Source organism: Apis dorsata, unplaced genomic scaffold (assembly GCF_000469605.1).
Source record: "Apis dorsata unplaced genomic scaffold, Apis dorsata 1.3 scaffold_92, whole genome shotgun sequence".
Taxonomy (NCBI): Eukaryota; Metazoa; Arthropoda; class Insecta; order Hymenoptera; family Apidae; genus Apis; species Apis dorsata.
In genome coordinates this window covers 736,819-750,659 of record NW_006263390.1, presented here as the reverse complement: position 1 = coordinate 750,659, position 13,841 = coordinate 736,819, and the positions used below count along the sequence as shown (strand labels likewise).

At 29.6% G+C, this 13,841-nt stretch overlaps 2 protein-coding genes across 9 annotated transcripts in view; both read left to right on the top strand.

Annotated features, from left to right (window-relative positions):
- Positions 1-11: 11 nt before the first annotated feature.
- LOC102673052 (phenylalanine--tRNA ligase beta subunit) lies at positions 12-3,145 on the top strand. Of its 2 annotated transcripts, none has more exons than XM_006611713.2 (11): positions 12-240; positions 356-411; positions 535-686; positions 927-996; positions 1,081-1,347; positions 1,408-1,587; positions 1,694-2,074; positions 2,163-2,243; positions 2,333-2,425; positions 2,515-2,794; positions 2,910-3,145. In XM_006611713.2, the coding sequence occupies exons 1-11, from the start codon at positions 183-185 to the stop codon at positions 3,059-3,061; spliced, it is 1,770 nt and encodes a 589-aa protein (XP_006611776.1). In that variant the 5' UTR covers positions 12-182; the 3' UTR covers positions 3,062-3,145. The 2 variants fall into 2 exon arrangements, with proteins under 2 accessions (XP_006611776.1, XP_031364488.1); XM_031508628.1 differs by having other exon boundaries at positions 157-240; positions 535-703.
- Positions 3,146-3,385: 240 nt separating this feature from the next.
- The window catches only part of LOC102672143 (ankyrin repeat domain-containing protein 17), a 17,854-nt gene continuing 7,398 nt past the window's right edge, over positions 3,386-13,841 (top strand). For 2 of the 7 annotated variants that reach the window (XM_031508625.1, XM_031508622.1), the window contains exons 1-17: positions 3,387-3,849; positions 6,934-7,377; positions 7,779-7,926; positions 8,076-8,356; positions 8,422-8,707; positions 8,792-9,093; positions 9,190-9,405; positions 9,662-10,291; positions 10,391-10,517; positions 10,605-11,212; positions 11,361-11,546; positions 11,640-11,850; positions 11,931-12,317; positions 12,414-12,749; positions 12,889-13,080; positions 13,191-13,556; positions 13,670-13,824. In XM_031508625.1, coding sequence (XP_031364485.1) covers positions 3,646-3,849; positions 6,934-7,377; positions 7,779-7,926; positions 8,076-8,356; positions 8,422-8,707; positions 8,792-9,093; positions 9,190-9,405; positions 9,662-10,291; positions 10,391-10,517; positions 10,605-11,212; positions 11,361-11,546; positions 11,640-11,850; positions 11,931-12,317; positions 12,414-12,749; positions 12,889-13,080; positions 13,191-13,556; positions 13,670-13,824 — 5,079 coding nt within the window. In that variant the 5' untranslated portion in view covers positions 3,387-3,645. Of the gene's footprint in view, positions 3,850-5,278; positions 5,893-6,933; positions 7,378-7,778; positions 7,927-8,075; positions 8,357-8,421; positions 8,708-8,791; positions 9,094-9,189; positions 9,406-9,661; positions 10,292-10,390; positions 10,518-10,604; positions 11,213-11,360; positions 11,547-11,639; positions 11,851-11,930; positions 12,318-12,413; positions 12,750-12,888; positions 13,081-13,190; positions 13,557-13,669; positions 13,825-13,841 lie in introns of those variants that run through there. The other 5 variants (XM_031508627.1, XM_031508626.1, XM_031508624.1 and 2 more) reach the window with 5 other exon arrangements.

The window sequence follows — 13,841 nt, the reverse complement described above, 5'->3', positions numbered from 1 at the left end:
TTAATTCTTTTTCTAAACATCAATCTCAATTACTTAATAGTGATTATTGTAATATTTCTTAATATTTAAAACTTGTAAAAAGTTTTTATTAAAATAAAATAATTTAAATAAATTCATTTCATTTTATTACATTATTCATTTTATTACAGTATCAGATTATTATCAGAAGTGTATATATAAAAATGCCTACTATTAACATCAAACGTGACTTATTATTTAAAATCCTTGGTAAAACATATTGTAAGTTGAAAATATTAAAATGTTATATTGTTTTTCCATATTTAAAATTATTTTGAATAAATATTTATTAGTATAATCTTTTTTATATAAAATAATATATCTAATACAATTTTAGCGGATATCGACTTTCAGGATTTATGTTTCAAGTTTGGTTTAGAATTAGATGAAGTGGTATGTATACATACAACATATATTATTAAATTGTATTAAATATATTGATATTTTTGAAAATTGTGTTATTATAATATATTTTATTATATTAATATATGAAAGAATTTTAATTAAACTTTTTAGGTAACAGAAAAACAAATTATATCAAAAGAACATTTAAATCATAACAGACAAGAATTAGAGGAAGTTATATATAAAATTGATATACCAGCAAACAGATACGATTTATTATGCTTAGAGGGTTTAACTCTTGGACTTCTTATATTTTTAAATCAGTATATATATTTAATATGTAATTTGTTCATTATCTTTAACAAACTATGTTATTCTTTCTATATTACATATCATATTACATAAGATATAAATTCATTATTATTTTAATTATTTCAATTATTAGAGATAGATTGCAATAGATTATATTAAAAACATAAATTTTTTTGAGATTTGTAAACTTGTATTTATATTTATTATATTTATAAATAAGATTTATATATTCAGAAAATTTTTTTGTATAGAGTTGATATACCACAATATATGGCAATACTTCCTAATACAAATACAGAAAAAATTATAATGACAAAGCAGGTATATATAATAATTATGTTATTAATTTTTGTTATTGAAAAATTAAATTTTTATTAATCAATAAAAAATTAAATTATATTTTAGTGCTTAGAAGTTAGAGGACACATTGTTGCAGCTATATTACGTGATGTTACATTTACAGAGGATTCTTATAATAGCTTCATTGATCTTCAAGAAAAATTACATCAAAATATAGGCAGAAAAAGAACTTTAGTATCAATTGGAACTCATGATTTAGATACTATTAAAGGTCCATTTTTATATGATGCAAGATTACCAACTAATATTTGTTTTAAGCCACTTAATCAAGATAAAGAATATACAGCAGAAGAAATTATGAATTTATATAGTGTAAGTATTTTTAAATCTTAATGATTTTGATAAACAATTTAGATTTTATTTTTCTTTCAGAATCATGCACAATTAAAACAATATTTACACATTATAAAAGATAGTCCATTTTATCCTGTGATAGAAGACAGTAATGGAATCATTTTATCCTTTCCACCTATTATCAATGGAGATCATTCAAAGATTACACTTGATACTAAAAATATATTAATAGAATGTACTGCAATAGATTTAACAAAGGTATATGAAAAATTAATATTGAAATAATAATTAAAAATTAATAAATTAATATTATATATATATAATAAAAAATGAACTGATATACTAAAATTTTGAATATCTTTAGGCAAAAGTAGCACTAAATACCATAGTTTGTGCTTTTAGTCAATACTGTAAAACAAAATATACAATAGAAATGGTGGAAGTCTTGTATCCTAATGGAGAAGTTTTTTATTATCCTGATTTAAAATATCGAACTATAGAAATTGATTGTGAGAAAGCAATGAAATATATTGGTATAAAACAAACTGCAGAAGAATTAGTTAACCTGCTTTCTAGAATGTCTTTAAAAACATCTATCAAAAATAATAATAAATTAATCATTGAAGTGCCACCTACAAGACATGATGTATTGCATGCATGTGATATTTACGAAGATATTGCTATAGCATATGGATATAACAAAATTCAGAAAACTATACCATATTTATTTACTATAGCGGAAGAGGTAATAATAAAAAATTCATAGATTTTCAAATTTATAAAATTTTAATATAAAACATTTTCTAAATATTATGTTTATATTTTAAATATAGTGTCCACTTAATAAACTATCTGATCAACTTCGTACAGAATTGGCTTATGCTGGATTCACAGAAGCATTGACTTTCTCATTAGTATAAATTTCTTCATTAGTATAAATTTTTTTTTAATAACTATATAAGTTATATGAACCATTATAATTAATTAAATAATTTTTTCTTAGTGTTCACGTGAAGATATATCAAATAAATTAGGTCATAATTTGATAAATGTACCAGCTGTTCATATATTGAATCCTAAAACATTAGAATTTCAGGTATATACATGAATTTTATTAAAAATAAAAATTTCATTCTAGATATAAAATCAATATAATAATATTGGTATATTATTATATTGTAATAGGTTGCACGTACCACTTTGATACCAGGATTATTGAAAACATTAGCTGCAAATAAAAAGATGCCACTTCCTCACAAATTATTTGAAGTATCTGATATTATATTAAAAGATAATAATATGGAAGTTGGTGCACGTAATAATCGGCATTTATGCGCAATATATTGTAATAAATCTGATGGTTTTGAACTAATTCATGGTTTACTGGACAGAATATTACAAATATTAGAAGTACCATGGAATGATAATGAAACGAAAAATGGATATTATCTTCGTGCCGTCGACGGTAACTTGAAAAATTATTATAAAAAAAATATAAAAATATAAAAAAGCATAATTTATTTATATTTTAACAAGTTATTATCTATTATATCTATTTAAATTCATATAATTTTTTTTAGATCCTACTTTTTTTCCTCATCGTTGCGCAGAAATATTATGTTATAACAGAGTAATTGGTAAAATGGGAGTTTTACATCCAGATGTAATTTCAAAATTTGAATTAAATACACCTTGTTCTATATTAGAAATTGATATTGAATGTTTTTTATAAAATAATTATAAAATTTATTGTTAGTAATATTTATAAATAAATAATACATTTTTTCCTAATATTATTTTATTATTAAATAAAAAAATTATATATACATAATTAGATTAAATGTACTTAAATTGATTTTATCAATTATACCATTTTGAATATTACCATTTTGAAAAATTATTATCCTCTTATTTTATCCTTTTATCCTAAGTTTTTCCGTTTTTAATTTGTATCAATTATTTATCAACAATTATCTATATCTTATATCATTTTCGTTGGAAACAGATATTAATTTGCATGAATAAAAAAATGATAATAATATATACTCTTATATACTAATTAAATAAGAAATGAAGAAGCAAATTGAAATTACCCGCCACGGAAAACGAAAGATGGCATGTCGAATCGTATGCAATCATATAGATGGTCGAAGAGGCATCCGGGAGGTTGTCGGCCATAGTAGAAATGGCGGGTGTTAGCTTACGTGAATGACGGCGATCGTGCTCAAGATTATTGTCGAAAAGCAAGTGTTCTGTGTGTGTTTTGTAACACGGGAACGATACCTTAGTATCATATGATTCATCTGGAAGGTAAAGATGCAGAATGTAGCACAAGGAACGACCTCGGATAGTCAGAAGCACGAGAAATCAGCAAGCGTTCACCACGACATTGGAAAGACGTCGTCGACTCCCCAGTCTTCGAATTCCAGCCCTACGAAGTCAGAGACCGAAACCTTCTCCGAACTGCAGCCTCGCTTTATGGCAGACTCGTCGGAGAGCGAAGAGGACAGTGTTTCAGAGGTAAACCATGTCAAAAATATATGCCACATCGTGAATAAGATATTTGTGCGATGAGAGGTTGAACGCACGCATGTACGAATTTACGCACACGCATGAACTTGCTGTCGCTTCTGTCGTCCATCCAGTTACTATCCCCCTCCCATCTTTTCTCTTCTCCTTTCTTATATATTTGCTTTCGCTCTTCCCTGTTTCTCTTCTGTATTTATTTGTATACGTATGTATAATACATACGCATAGTGTATATATATATATATATATATATATATATACGTATATATCAAATTTTGATGAAATCTATTGGAATCAATGTTAATCTTGTTTGACATCTAATTTTATTGCAAATCCATATAGATACTTTATTATGATATAAGTATTTTAAGAAGTAAATGTAGTAAAAAATGATCGATTATTGTGCATATTATTTTTTAACATCAATTCATGTATTCATTTTTTTTTATATATTTTGTATTTATACTATAATAAATAATATTTAAAAAAAACTACTTGAACTACGACTTGAAACTATACCTATTAAAAGTTATGAAATTATAACCTAACATGTATTGTCATGTGGAAAACAATAGCAAAATTAACTAGTGTTTTGTAACCAAGAATATGTTGGTAGTTAAAAATCAATGAATGATTTATAAAATTAAAAAAGTAGTGTAAAAAAAATTTAACTGTCTTTTTGCAAAATTTAAATTTAATTCCGAGCATATGATCAGGTAATACTTTCGCTAAGCTAATTATTGATATAAAACAAATTTTATATAATTTTTTTAACAGAAAAATAAAGAAAGAAAGATAAATTTACGCAGAAATGTTATATAATCGTAATCTATGCGTTAATACATAAGGGAACGTCATAATGTATTGTAGTTTGGAAAAAAAATCATGCAGTTTTTTATTTTTTAAAATATATTTCATTTTCTTGAATTTCTACTTCGTGATTTATTTTCTATAGTTTTTTTTTTTAATTTATTGACTCAAGTATTTGATATTGATTTAAATGAAATTACATAAAATATAATATTATTAGCGATTAAAACGTTTGTATAATTTTTAATTTATTTTATTTTTATAATCTCACGTACCTTACAAACGTATATGTGCAAATGCTGAATAAAGCATTCCGGTTAACTGCACTGCATAATCAAGCGCGTGCGCACGCACGTGTACGTCCGTGTATATATTTATATAAGTAGATGTTTATATATATATGTTTATACGTATATACATAATACATACACATATACATATACGCGCGCGCGCGCACGTATGTATACACTTTTCATTGAACTAGTAATTCTGCATGTAGTACGTTCGCCCGCGCGAACTTTCGCATATGCCTCTTGCTATACACATACCTGTATATGTGTAGAGCTATTTTACGTCCGCTTGCACTACGTTGTGCGCCACCCAGCGGAGTTCTCTTCGGCCGCGTTTCTCGCGTATTCGTGCGAGTTCGTGAGCCTGTTTGTCTGCTTGGTCGTTTCTTTACCTTCTTTATACGTTCATAGGTGTATTTCTTACCTTATTGTAACACTTAACTCTTCCTGTTACACTGTCATCGAGATTTCAACTCTATCCTTGCTCCTGTACCTGCCGGCTACTCGGCTCTCCTATGTCGCTCGTGTTCGTGGCGTGGAAATTGTAGAGAGCAGAGCCACCATATTATTCTATATTCTACCAGCGGTTCTTATACGGAGTTCTTTTTTTTTTTCACAAATTTTTTGTGCGAACAATTATATTGGTTAGTACGACGTGTGCTCACACGATTAGTGAATACTCGACGTTTTCTCCTTACTTTGATTTCGATAAAACAAACGGAACGCGTTTAGTACGCAAGCAAAGAGTATAGTAAGGAAGTGTCAGTTTCGTCCTTCTTGGAATGGCTGCACATTGTTCTTATGCCTTTGTGTTCAGTAGCAAGCCGTTTTAATCACTTACAAGAACAAAATACTTTCACCTACATTCTGATTTACGTTTATGTCTCATTGGTTTCCACTCGTCGCGCAAGAGGATATGACCTCTACACGAGATGTACGTACTATAATTTAAATGATCTAGGAATTATAATTTATTTTTAAAAACGTTAAAAGAAGTATGATTTGAAATTAGTATTTCGCATATTACAAGGACACTTCTTTTCCTATTTATATAATTTCCATACTTCGCAAAACTTTAACTATATTTCCATTGCTTATTTTTCCTCCATGTTTAATAAATACTTTTTTACAACAATATTTGTTTTTACTACAATTTTTCAGAAAGTTTCTTGTATATTTGTATATAATTTCTCCTTCATTTTTTTATCTTTTTTCCCTCGCTTTACCTTTTTTTTTTTCTTTTGATAAGGTGAAAGGGATTTTGTGTTATACAATAACCTCAAATAATGCAATAATCGCCAAACATTAATCATAAATATTCGTTGCATAAAAGATTAATTCTTCATATTGATAAAATATATGATTGATCTATTTAATTTAGTAATTTTCAAAGTTTATTTTACAAGTCAATTATAAAAAATATGAAAAATGAATATATTCAAGAAAAATGACTCAGCAATCTTTGGGTTAATTTTTATAATTTCATATTTTTTCTGTTAAGATAAGAAGTGAAACAAAATTTTAGTTTTAAGTATATAATTTTTTATATAAACAGTTTAATTTATGTGTAAGTATAAAATAAAATTGATATTAATAATATGTAATATTAATATTATTATTATATATATGAATATTAATATTAATATTATATTGCATTTAAAGCAAACTCTTATTATTATTTTAATAAATTAATATAGAATAGTGAGAAAATGCAATTACATTATTATAATTTATTTATAAAATAAAAAGAAATACTACAATAGACATTACAATATAAGATAAAATTGAACTTAATTATATTCAATTTATTAAAATAATATAATCTATGATATAAATTTATGTTAGATTAAAATTTATTATATTATTACATTTTTATTAGACTCAATTTTATATATGAATTAATTGTATTAGATTAAATATTAATTAAATATTAAATATTAAATATTTGGAAGAAATATTGTTTTGTTATTTGCAGGTGGAGTGTTTTGCAATTGATCAGGTTGAATTAGACGAAGGTCATCATTTAGAGTCATCCAAGCTTCTGCTAACTTCTGAAGATCCAGAAAGATCTGTGGATCCCGAAACTCAGGCTCGATTAGAATCATTGCTGGAAGTAGCTGGTATTGGCAAGTTGTCATCAGGCGATGGGAAGCACTTACCTGATCACGAAGTGCTCCGTCGCATAACATCTAGTGTTTCTTGTGCATTAGATGAAGCAGCAGCTGCATTGACTCGTATGCGCAGCGATAATCCACGCACACAAAACGAAAAGCGCTCTCTTGTAGAGGCTTGCACTGACGGGGACGTAGGTACTGTTAAAAAATTATTAACAGAAGGACGCAGTGTTCACGAAACTACAGAAGAGGGAGAGAGTTTACTCTCCCTCGCCTGTTCAGCTGGATATTACGAACTTGCTCAGGTTTGAATTCTACTTGATCTTTAATTTTTTTTAACTTCAACACTTCTTGAAATATATAAATGTGCGTATGCATGCATATATTTAAATGATATTTTATTTAATTGCTTTATATTCTCATGTACATTTGTATATAGTGAATATTATTATTATCATGAAATTAATATTTATGTTTGTTTCATGTTTCTAAATGATATAATTTTAATATGATATATTAAAAGTAATGAAAATATACATAAAAACATTATTTGATCTAGTTATATCTGAATTTTATGATTTCCTTTTATGATTCTGATATTGCAGAAAAATAAAATGATATATATAATATACATAATATATTTGGATTATAAAATAATCATTAGTTACAATAAATGTTTTATTTGAATAATATTTTATGTAAATAGGTACTTTTGGCAATGAGTGCAAACGTAGAGGATCGTGGTATAAAGGGGGATTGTACCCCTTTAATGGAGGCTGCCAGTGCAGGGCATGTAGATGTTGTAAGCTTGCTTATTGCTCATGGAGCTGATGTTAATGCTCAATCTACTTCAGGTATGGAATATAATTTAAATATTCATATTTATAATTTATATCATTAGCATATATTCATATAATATCAATATAATTTTAATTTAAAAAATAATATTTTATTAATTTATAAATTATACTTAAGACAAGTTAAATTTTTTTTATATTTTTAGGTAATACACCTCTTATGTATGGCTGTGCGGGTGGTCATGAGGAGGTAGTGCGAGTATTATTAGAAGCAGGTGCCAATGTTGAAGATCATAACGAAAATGGTCATACTCCTTTAATGGAAGCAGCTAGTGCTGGACATGTTCCAGTAGCTAAGATCTTGTTGGAACATGGCGCTGGAATTAATACTCATTCCAATGAATTTAAAGAATCTGCTTTAACACTGGCCTGTTATAAAGGACATTTGGAAATGGTTCGCTTCTTATTAGAAGCTGGTGCAGACCAGGTATTTATTTGTCATTATGTTTTCTTGTAAAATCGAATAACAAATTGAAACACTTTATAATATAGGAGCACAAAACTGATGAAATGCACACTGCCCTTATGGAAGCATCGATGGATGGTCATGTAGAAGTAGCTCGTTTGCTCTTAGATTCAGGTGCGCAAGTGAATATGCCAACAGACAGTTTTGAATCTCCATTAACTTTGGCTGCTTGTGGAGGTCATGTCGATCTTGCTATGCTTTTGATCGAACGAGGAGCAAATATTGAGGAAGTAAACGATGAAGGTTATACGCCATTAATGGAAGCAGCACGTGAAGGTCACGAAGAAATGGTTGCTTTGCTTTTAAGTCAAGGTAATCAAATTCTTTTTTTTTTATATGAATTGAGATATAATTAGCAAAGGAATTTTTAAATAAAATGTATATATTTTGACATAGGGGCTAACATCAATGCTCAAACTGAGGAAACACAAGAAACAGCGCTTACTTTAGCTTGTTGTGGTGGCTTTCTAGAAGTCGCAGATTTTTTGATTAAAGCAGGAGCTGACATCGAATTGGGTGCTTCTACTCCTCTAATGGAAGCTGCACAGGAAGGTCATTTAGAACTTGTTCGTTATTTACTTGAATCTGCAGCAGATGTCCATGCTCAAACACAAACAGGAGATACTGCATTAACTTATGCTTGTGAAAATGGTCATACTGATGTTGCGGATCTTCTACTTCAATTTGGTGCTGATTTAGTATGTCTTATTTAAATTCAAATAATATTGCATGTATTGATTACAATAATTTTATGATATTTACAAATTTCTTTTTATTTTATATAATATATATAGGAGCACGAATCAGAAGGAGGAAGAACACCGCTAATGAAAGCATGTAGAGCTGGTCACCTCTGTACAGTTCAGTTTCTTATATCAAAGCGTGCAGATGTTAATAGACAAACAACGAATAATGATCATACTCCTCTTTCACTAGCATGTGCTGGTGGGCATTTGGCAGTTGTAGAACTGTTACTTGCACAATCTGCTAATCCATTTCATAAATTGAAGGTATGTACTATATAATATGCAAAGCTCGGGTTTAAGGCATAGAGACAAAAAGAATTCTTTGTTTGTTCTTATTTTTTATTATTCATCAAATTAATATTTTTCTCAATAGGGAAAATATATAGGGTTATTTTAAGCAAAAATAGATTAGTTTTCCAATTACTTAAATACACATTTTTTTCAAACTCTTGAGCTTAGCACAATAATTTTTATTAAATTTTTTAATATCACTATGATAAAATTTTGAATTTTGTTATAGGATAATTCTACGATGTTAATAGAAGCTGCAAAAGGTGGACATACTAGTGTAGTTCAACTCTTGTTGGATTATCCTCACAGTATTATGATGAGTACACCGCATAATGCAACACCTACACCTATGTTGCTTCCCCAACAACAACAACAGCAGCAGCAGCAACAGCAACAACAACAACAACAACAACAACCACATCCACAGCAACAACAGCATATTACGCACCAACAACATGTGCCCCATCAACAACATGCATCTACCCAACCCCAATCGCATCAACAACAGCAACAACATGCTGCAGATCAATCACAAACACAAAATCTCCAACCTAAACATAATACACAAAAATCATTATTAAGAAAAAATCGATCTGTAACAATGATGCCAGATATGAGTCTTACTTCTGCAGAGGCGCAACAAGTCCGTTCTCAACCCGCAGGAGAATCAATTGTAACAACTAAAGATGATACCAATATTCTGGATAAAGGCAGTGGAGGATTTACTAATCTTTCAGAACCTAACATTAGTCTTAGCCCTGCTCCTGCGCCAACACCAGGATTGAATGTCTCAGAAAGTCGAAAAAACACTCGACAAGAGCAAATTCTTCATAAACAACAAATTTTCGAAGAATTACAAGTAAGTATTAATCATTTGAAACATGTATATTAATCGAAAATTTATTATTAATCATTTTTTTCAATATTTTTGAAATAATATTTTTATAAATATTTGTAGAGGGTAGAAAGAGAACTTCAAATTAAGGGTCCAGGACATTGGTTTTGTAGTGCAAAAAATCCTGTTGTAACGCAGCAGCAACAACAGCAACAGGAAGATTCTAATGAACCAGATACATTGTCATCAGGTATATATTGAAATTTCTTTTCTAATTTTTATTACTTATAATTTCTGTTAAATGCAAAATATTTTAAACAATGATTTTGGTTCAAAGGTTTAGTTTGCAGTACAAGTGGCATGTCCGGAAATTCATTAACTCATCAAGGCACTAGCCAGGCAATGTCATTGTATAATGCATTTCTTAGAGGAAAACGAATTGCACAAGAAGCTCAGTTATCTTTAGCTCCAACCATATCGGAAACTTTTCCAACGACAAATACTTTTCCTACTTCTCCTCCCCTTTCTCTTGCGACAATACCTGTTACGTCGTCCGTTCCATCAGTTACTTCAAATACATCTTCAGCAACTACACCGAGTCCTCCAAGCATATCTACACCTCCTACCGTTATGTCAGTTTCTCAACCTATTACCACAAGTAGCGATGTTAGCCAGAGTACTGCTATAAGTGATCGCCCGAAAGCAAAGCCGGTCTCTAAAAAAGAAGGCAAGAACATTCGGAAAGCTTCATCTAGTGTAATGGCTGGAAAATTGCAACAACAGCAACAACAGCAACAGCAGCAGCAGCAACAACAGGCTAATTTGATGGCTGGTCTTCAGCAACAATATCAGCAAAAACAACGACAACATACTTATCAAGTTCAACAAGTGCATCAACTGCAACAACTTAATCAGCAATTGCAATTACAGTTGGATCAAGTACAGGTTTGTTCTTTTTTATTTTATTTTTCATTCTATTTTCTTATCTTTTTTTTTATTTTTATTTTCATTTATTTCAATTTATTTATTTCATTTCTGTTCTAACATATTGACATTAATACATGCATCAAATTATATATTGACATCTGATTAGGTACAGCAACAGCAAACGCAACCGCAACAACAGCAAGGTCAACCACAACAGCAGCAATCTCAACAACAGCAATCGCAATCACAGCAACAAACTGGAGTAGTAACTGCTAATGGGAATAATATACTTATGCCCACTCAGTTAATGTCACATCTTCATCCTACACATACTCATCATCTTCATGATCAGGTAATCATTGATTATTTCTTATCTGATAATGTGTGTATATGCATACACACACTTATAAATATGTATGCATATGTATATAAAAATTACGCGCAGCAAACAACTCAACAAAATCTAACGGAGCAGGCTGATCCTGAATTAGCAAGATTACATCGAGATGGAGCTTGTCCCTTTGTTGCTGCTGCTCAAAAGGCAAAGGCTCTCTGTACAAGTGAAAGTGTTATAAAATTAGAAGATGGCACGCATATTCCTCTAGATGATGCTTTTGAAATTTTTCGATCTATTAGCTTTGATGATACTGTTGATGGTAAATATTTAAAAAAGATTTTATTTTATTTCTTTTCTCAATTCTTCACATATCAAATTGTATATGTTATTTTTATTAAGTAGCGACAGAAGATCAAGAAAAACTCGAACTGAAAAGATTAGAAGTGACAAATGGTAAGGATTCTCAGCAGCCGCAACAACAACAGCAGCAACAACAACAACAACAGCAACAACAACATTTGCAAACCACGCAAATAGTTCAACAAACAACCAGTCCTTATACTTCTCAAGAATATTTTACCAATCCTGTGCTACCAACTTTGCCTTCACTTCAAGTAACTAGTGCTGGTGTTCAGATACAAGCTGATATATCAGCAGATTTACAGTTAACTGGTACGCAACCTCTACAGAACCAACCTTATAAAGACGCATTAAAAGATTATCAAGATGGATATCTTGCTGGTCTTCGATGCCATTTTCAATCGCAGTTATTAGCATCTCAGATAAGTAAGACACACACACATATGTATATATATATATATACACATATATAATTTCAAAAATATGTAAAAATATGAAATCTTAATATTTATTTGTGGTTAGCATTTCCCACACAAGCTTTACCGGCTGTAAGTGAAGCAAGAGGAATAATAGATAGTATATCCTATCAAACAAATGGTTATACTCAATCAACAGCTTGCAGTACTAATCAAGTTCAAGTGGCTACTCAAACTCAAGCACCAGCAACTACAACAGCTGCTACTATTGTTTCTTCAGATAAGAAGCAAGTTTATACAGCACCTACAACCGGTAAAGGAAAAAAAGGAAAATATCCACTTTTATCTCAACAACCATCTTGTCAACAACAACAAACTGCCAATACCCAACAGCAGACCCCTAATTTCCCCAGCCAAAATTATCAATTGGATCCAACAACAGGTATAAGATTTTTCTTATTTCATTCAATTATATGAATTTATAAATATGAACAAAAAGAAAGAAAAATATATCATCTTTTAATATAAATATTTTAATATTTTAAAAATTATCGAATTTTTAATAAAATTTTATTATTTAGTCGCTGGTCAGTACACAACAGGTGTTCCTACAGTTGGTAGTTATGCTACTAGTCAAGTACCACCTGCACCATTTTCTTGTATGGATGTGGATTCTGAAACAGACAGTAATCATGATACAGCTTTGACTTTAGCATGTGCTGGTGGTCATGAAGAACTTGTTGAACTTTTGTTAAGCCGTGGTGCAGATATAGGTATAGGAATAATGTCATAATATATATGTTGTAAATAAAATATAAAATAAATTTTAAAAATATAAATTTTTTTCATAAATTTTTATAAATTTGTATCTCACATTTTACAGAACACAGAGATAAAAAGGGATTTACTCCACTTATTTTGGCAGCAACAGCAGGACATCAAAAAGTGGTAGAAATTCTTTTGAATCATGGAGCTGATATAGAAGCTCAATCTGAACGTACTAAGGATACACCTCTGTCTCTTGCCTGCAGTGGTGGTAGATACGAAGTGGTAGAGCTTCTACTTAATCGGGGTGCTAATAAGGAGCATCGTAATGTTTCTGATTACACACCCTTGAGTCTTGCAGCATCCGGTGGTTATGTTAATATAATAAAGCTTCTCCTTAGTCATGGTGCTGAAATTAATTCCCGAACTGGTTCAAAATTAGGTATTTCTCCACTCATGCTTGCTGCTATGAATGGTCATGTTGGTATGTTCATTATAAAATAACACATATTATTATTATAAAATAAAATATTATGTTTACAAATGTAAACATTGTGTTAAGTCTAGAATTAAATATATTTATAATATTTATTGCAGCGGCAGTGAAATTATTATTAGATATGGGCAGTGATATAAATGCTCAAATTGAAACTAATCGTAATACGGCGCTAACATTGGCGTGTTTCCAAGGAAGACATGAAGTTGTTAGTCTTCTCCTCGATCGAAAAGCTAACGTAGAACATCGAGCTAAGGTATAAACAAATATGTA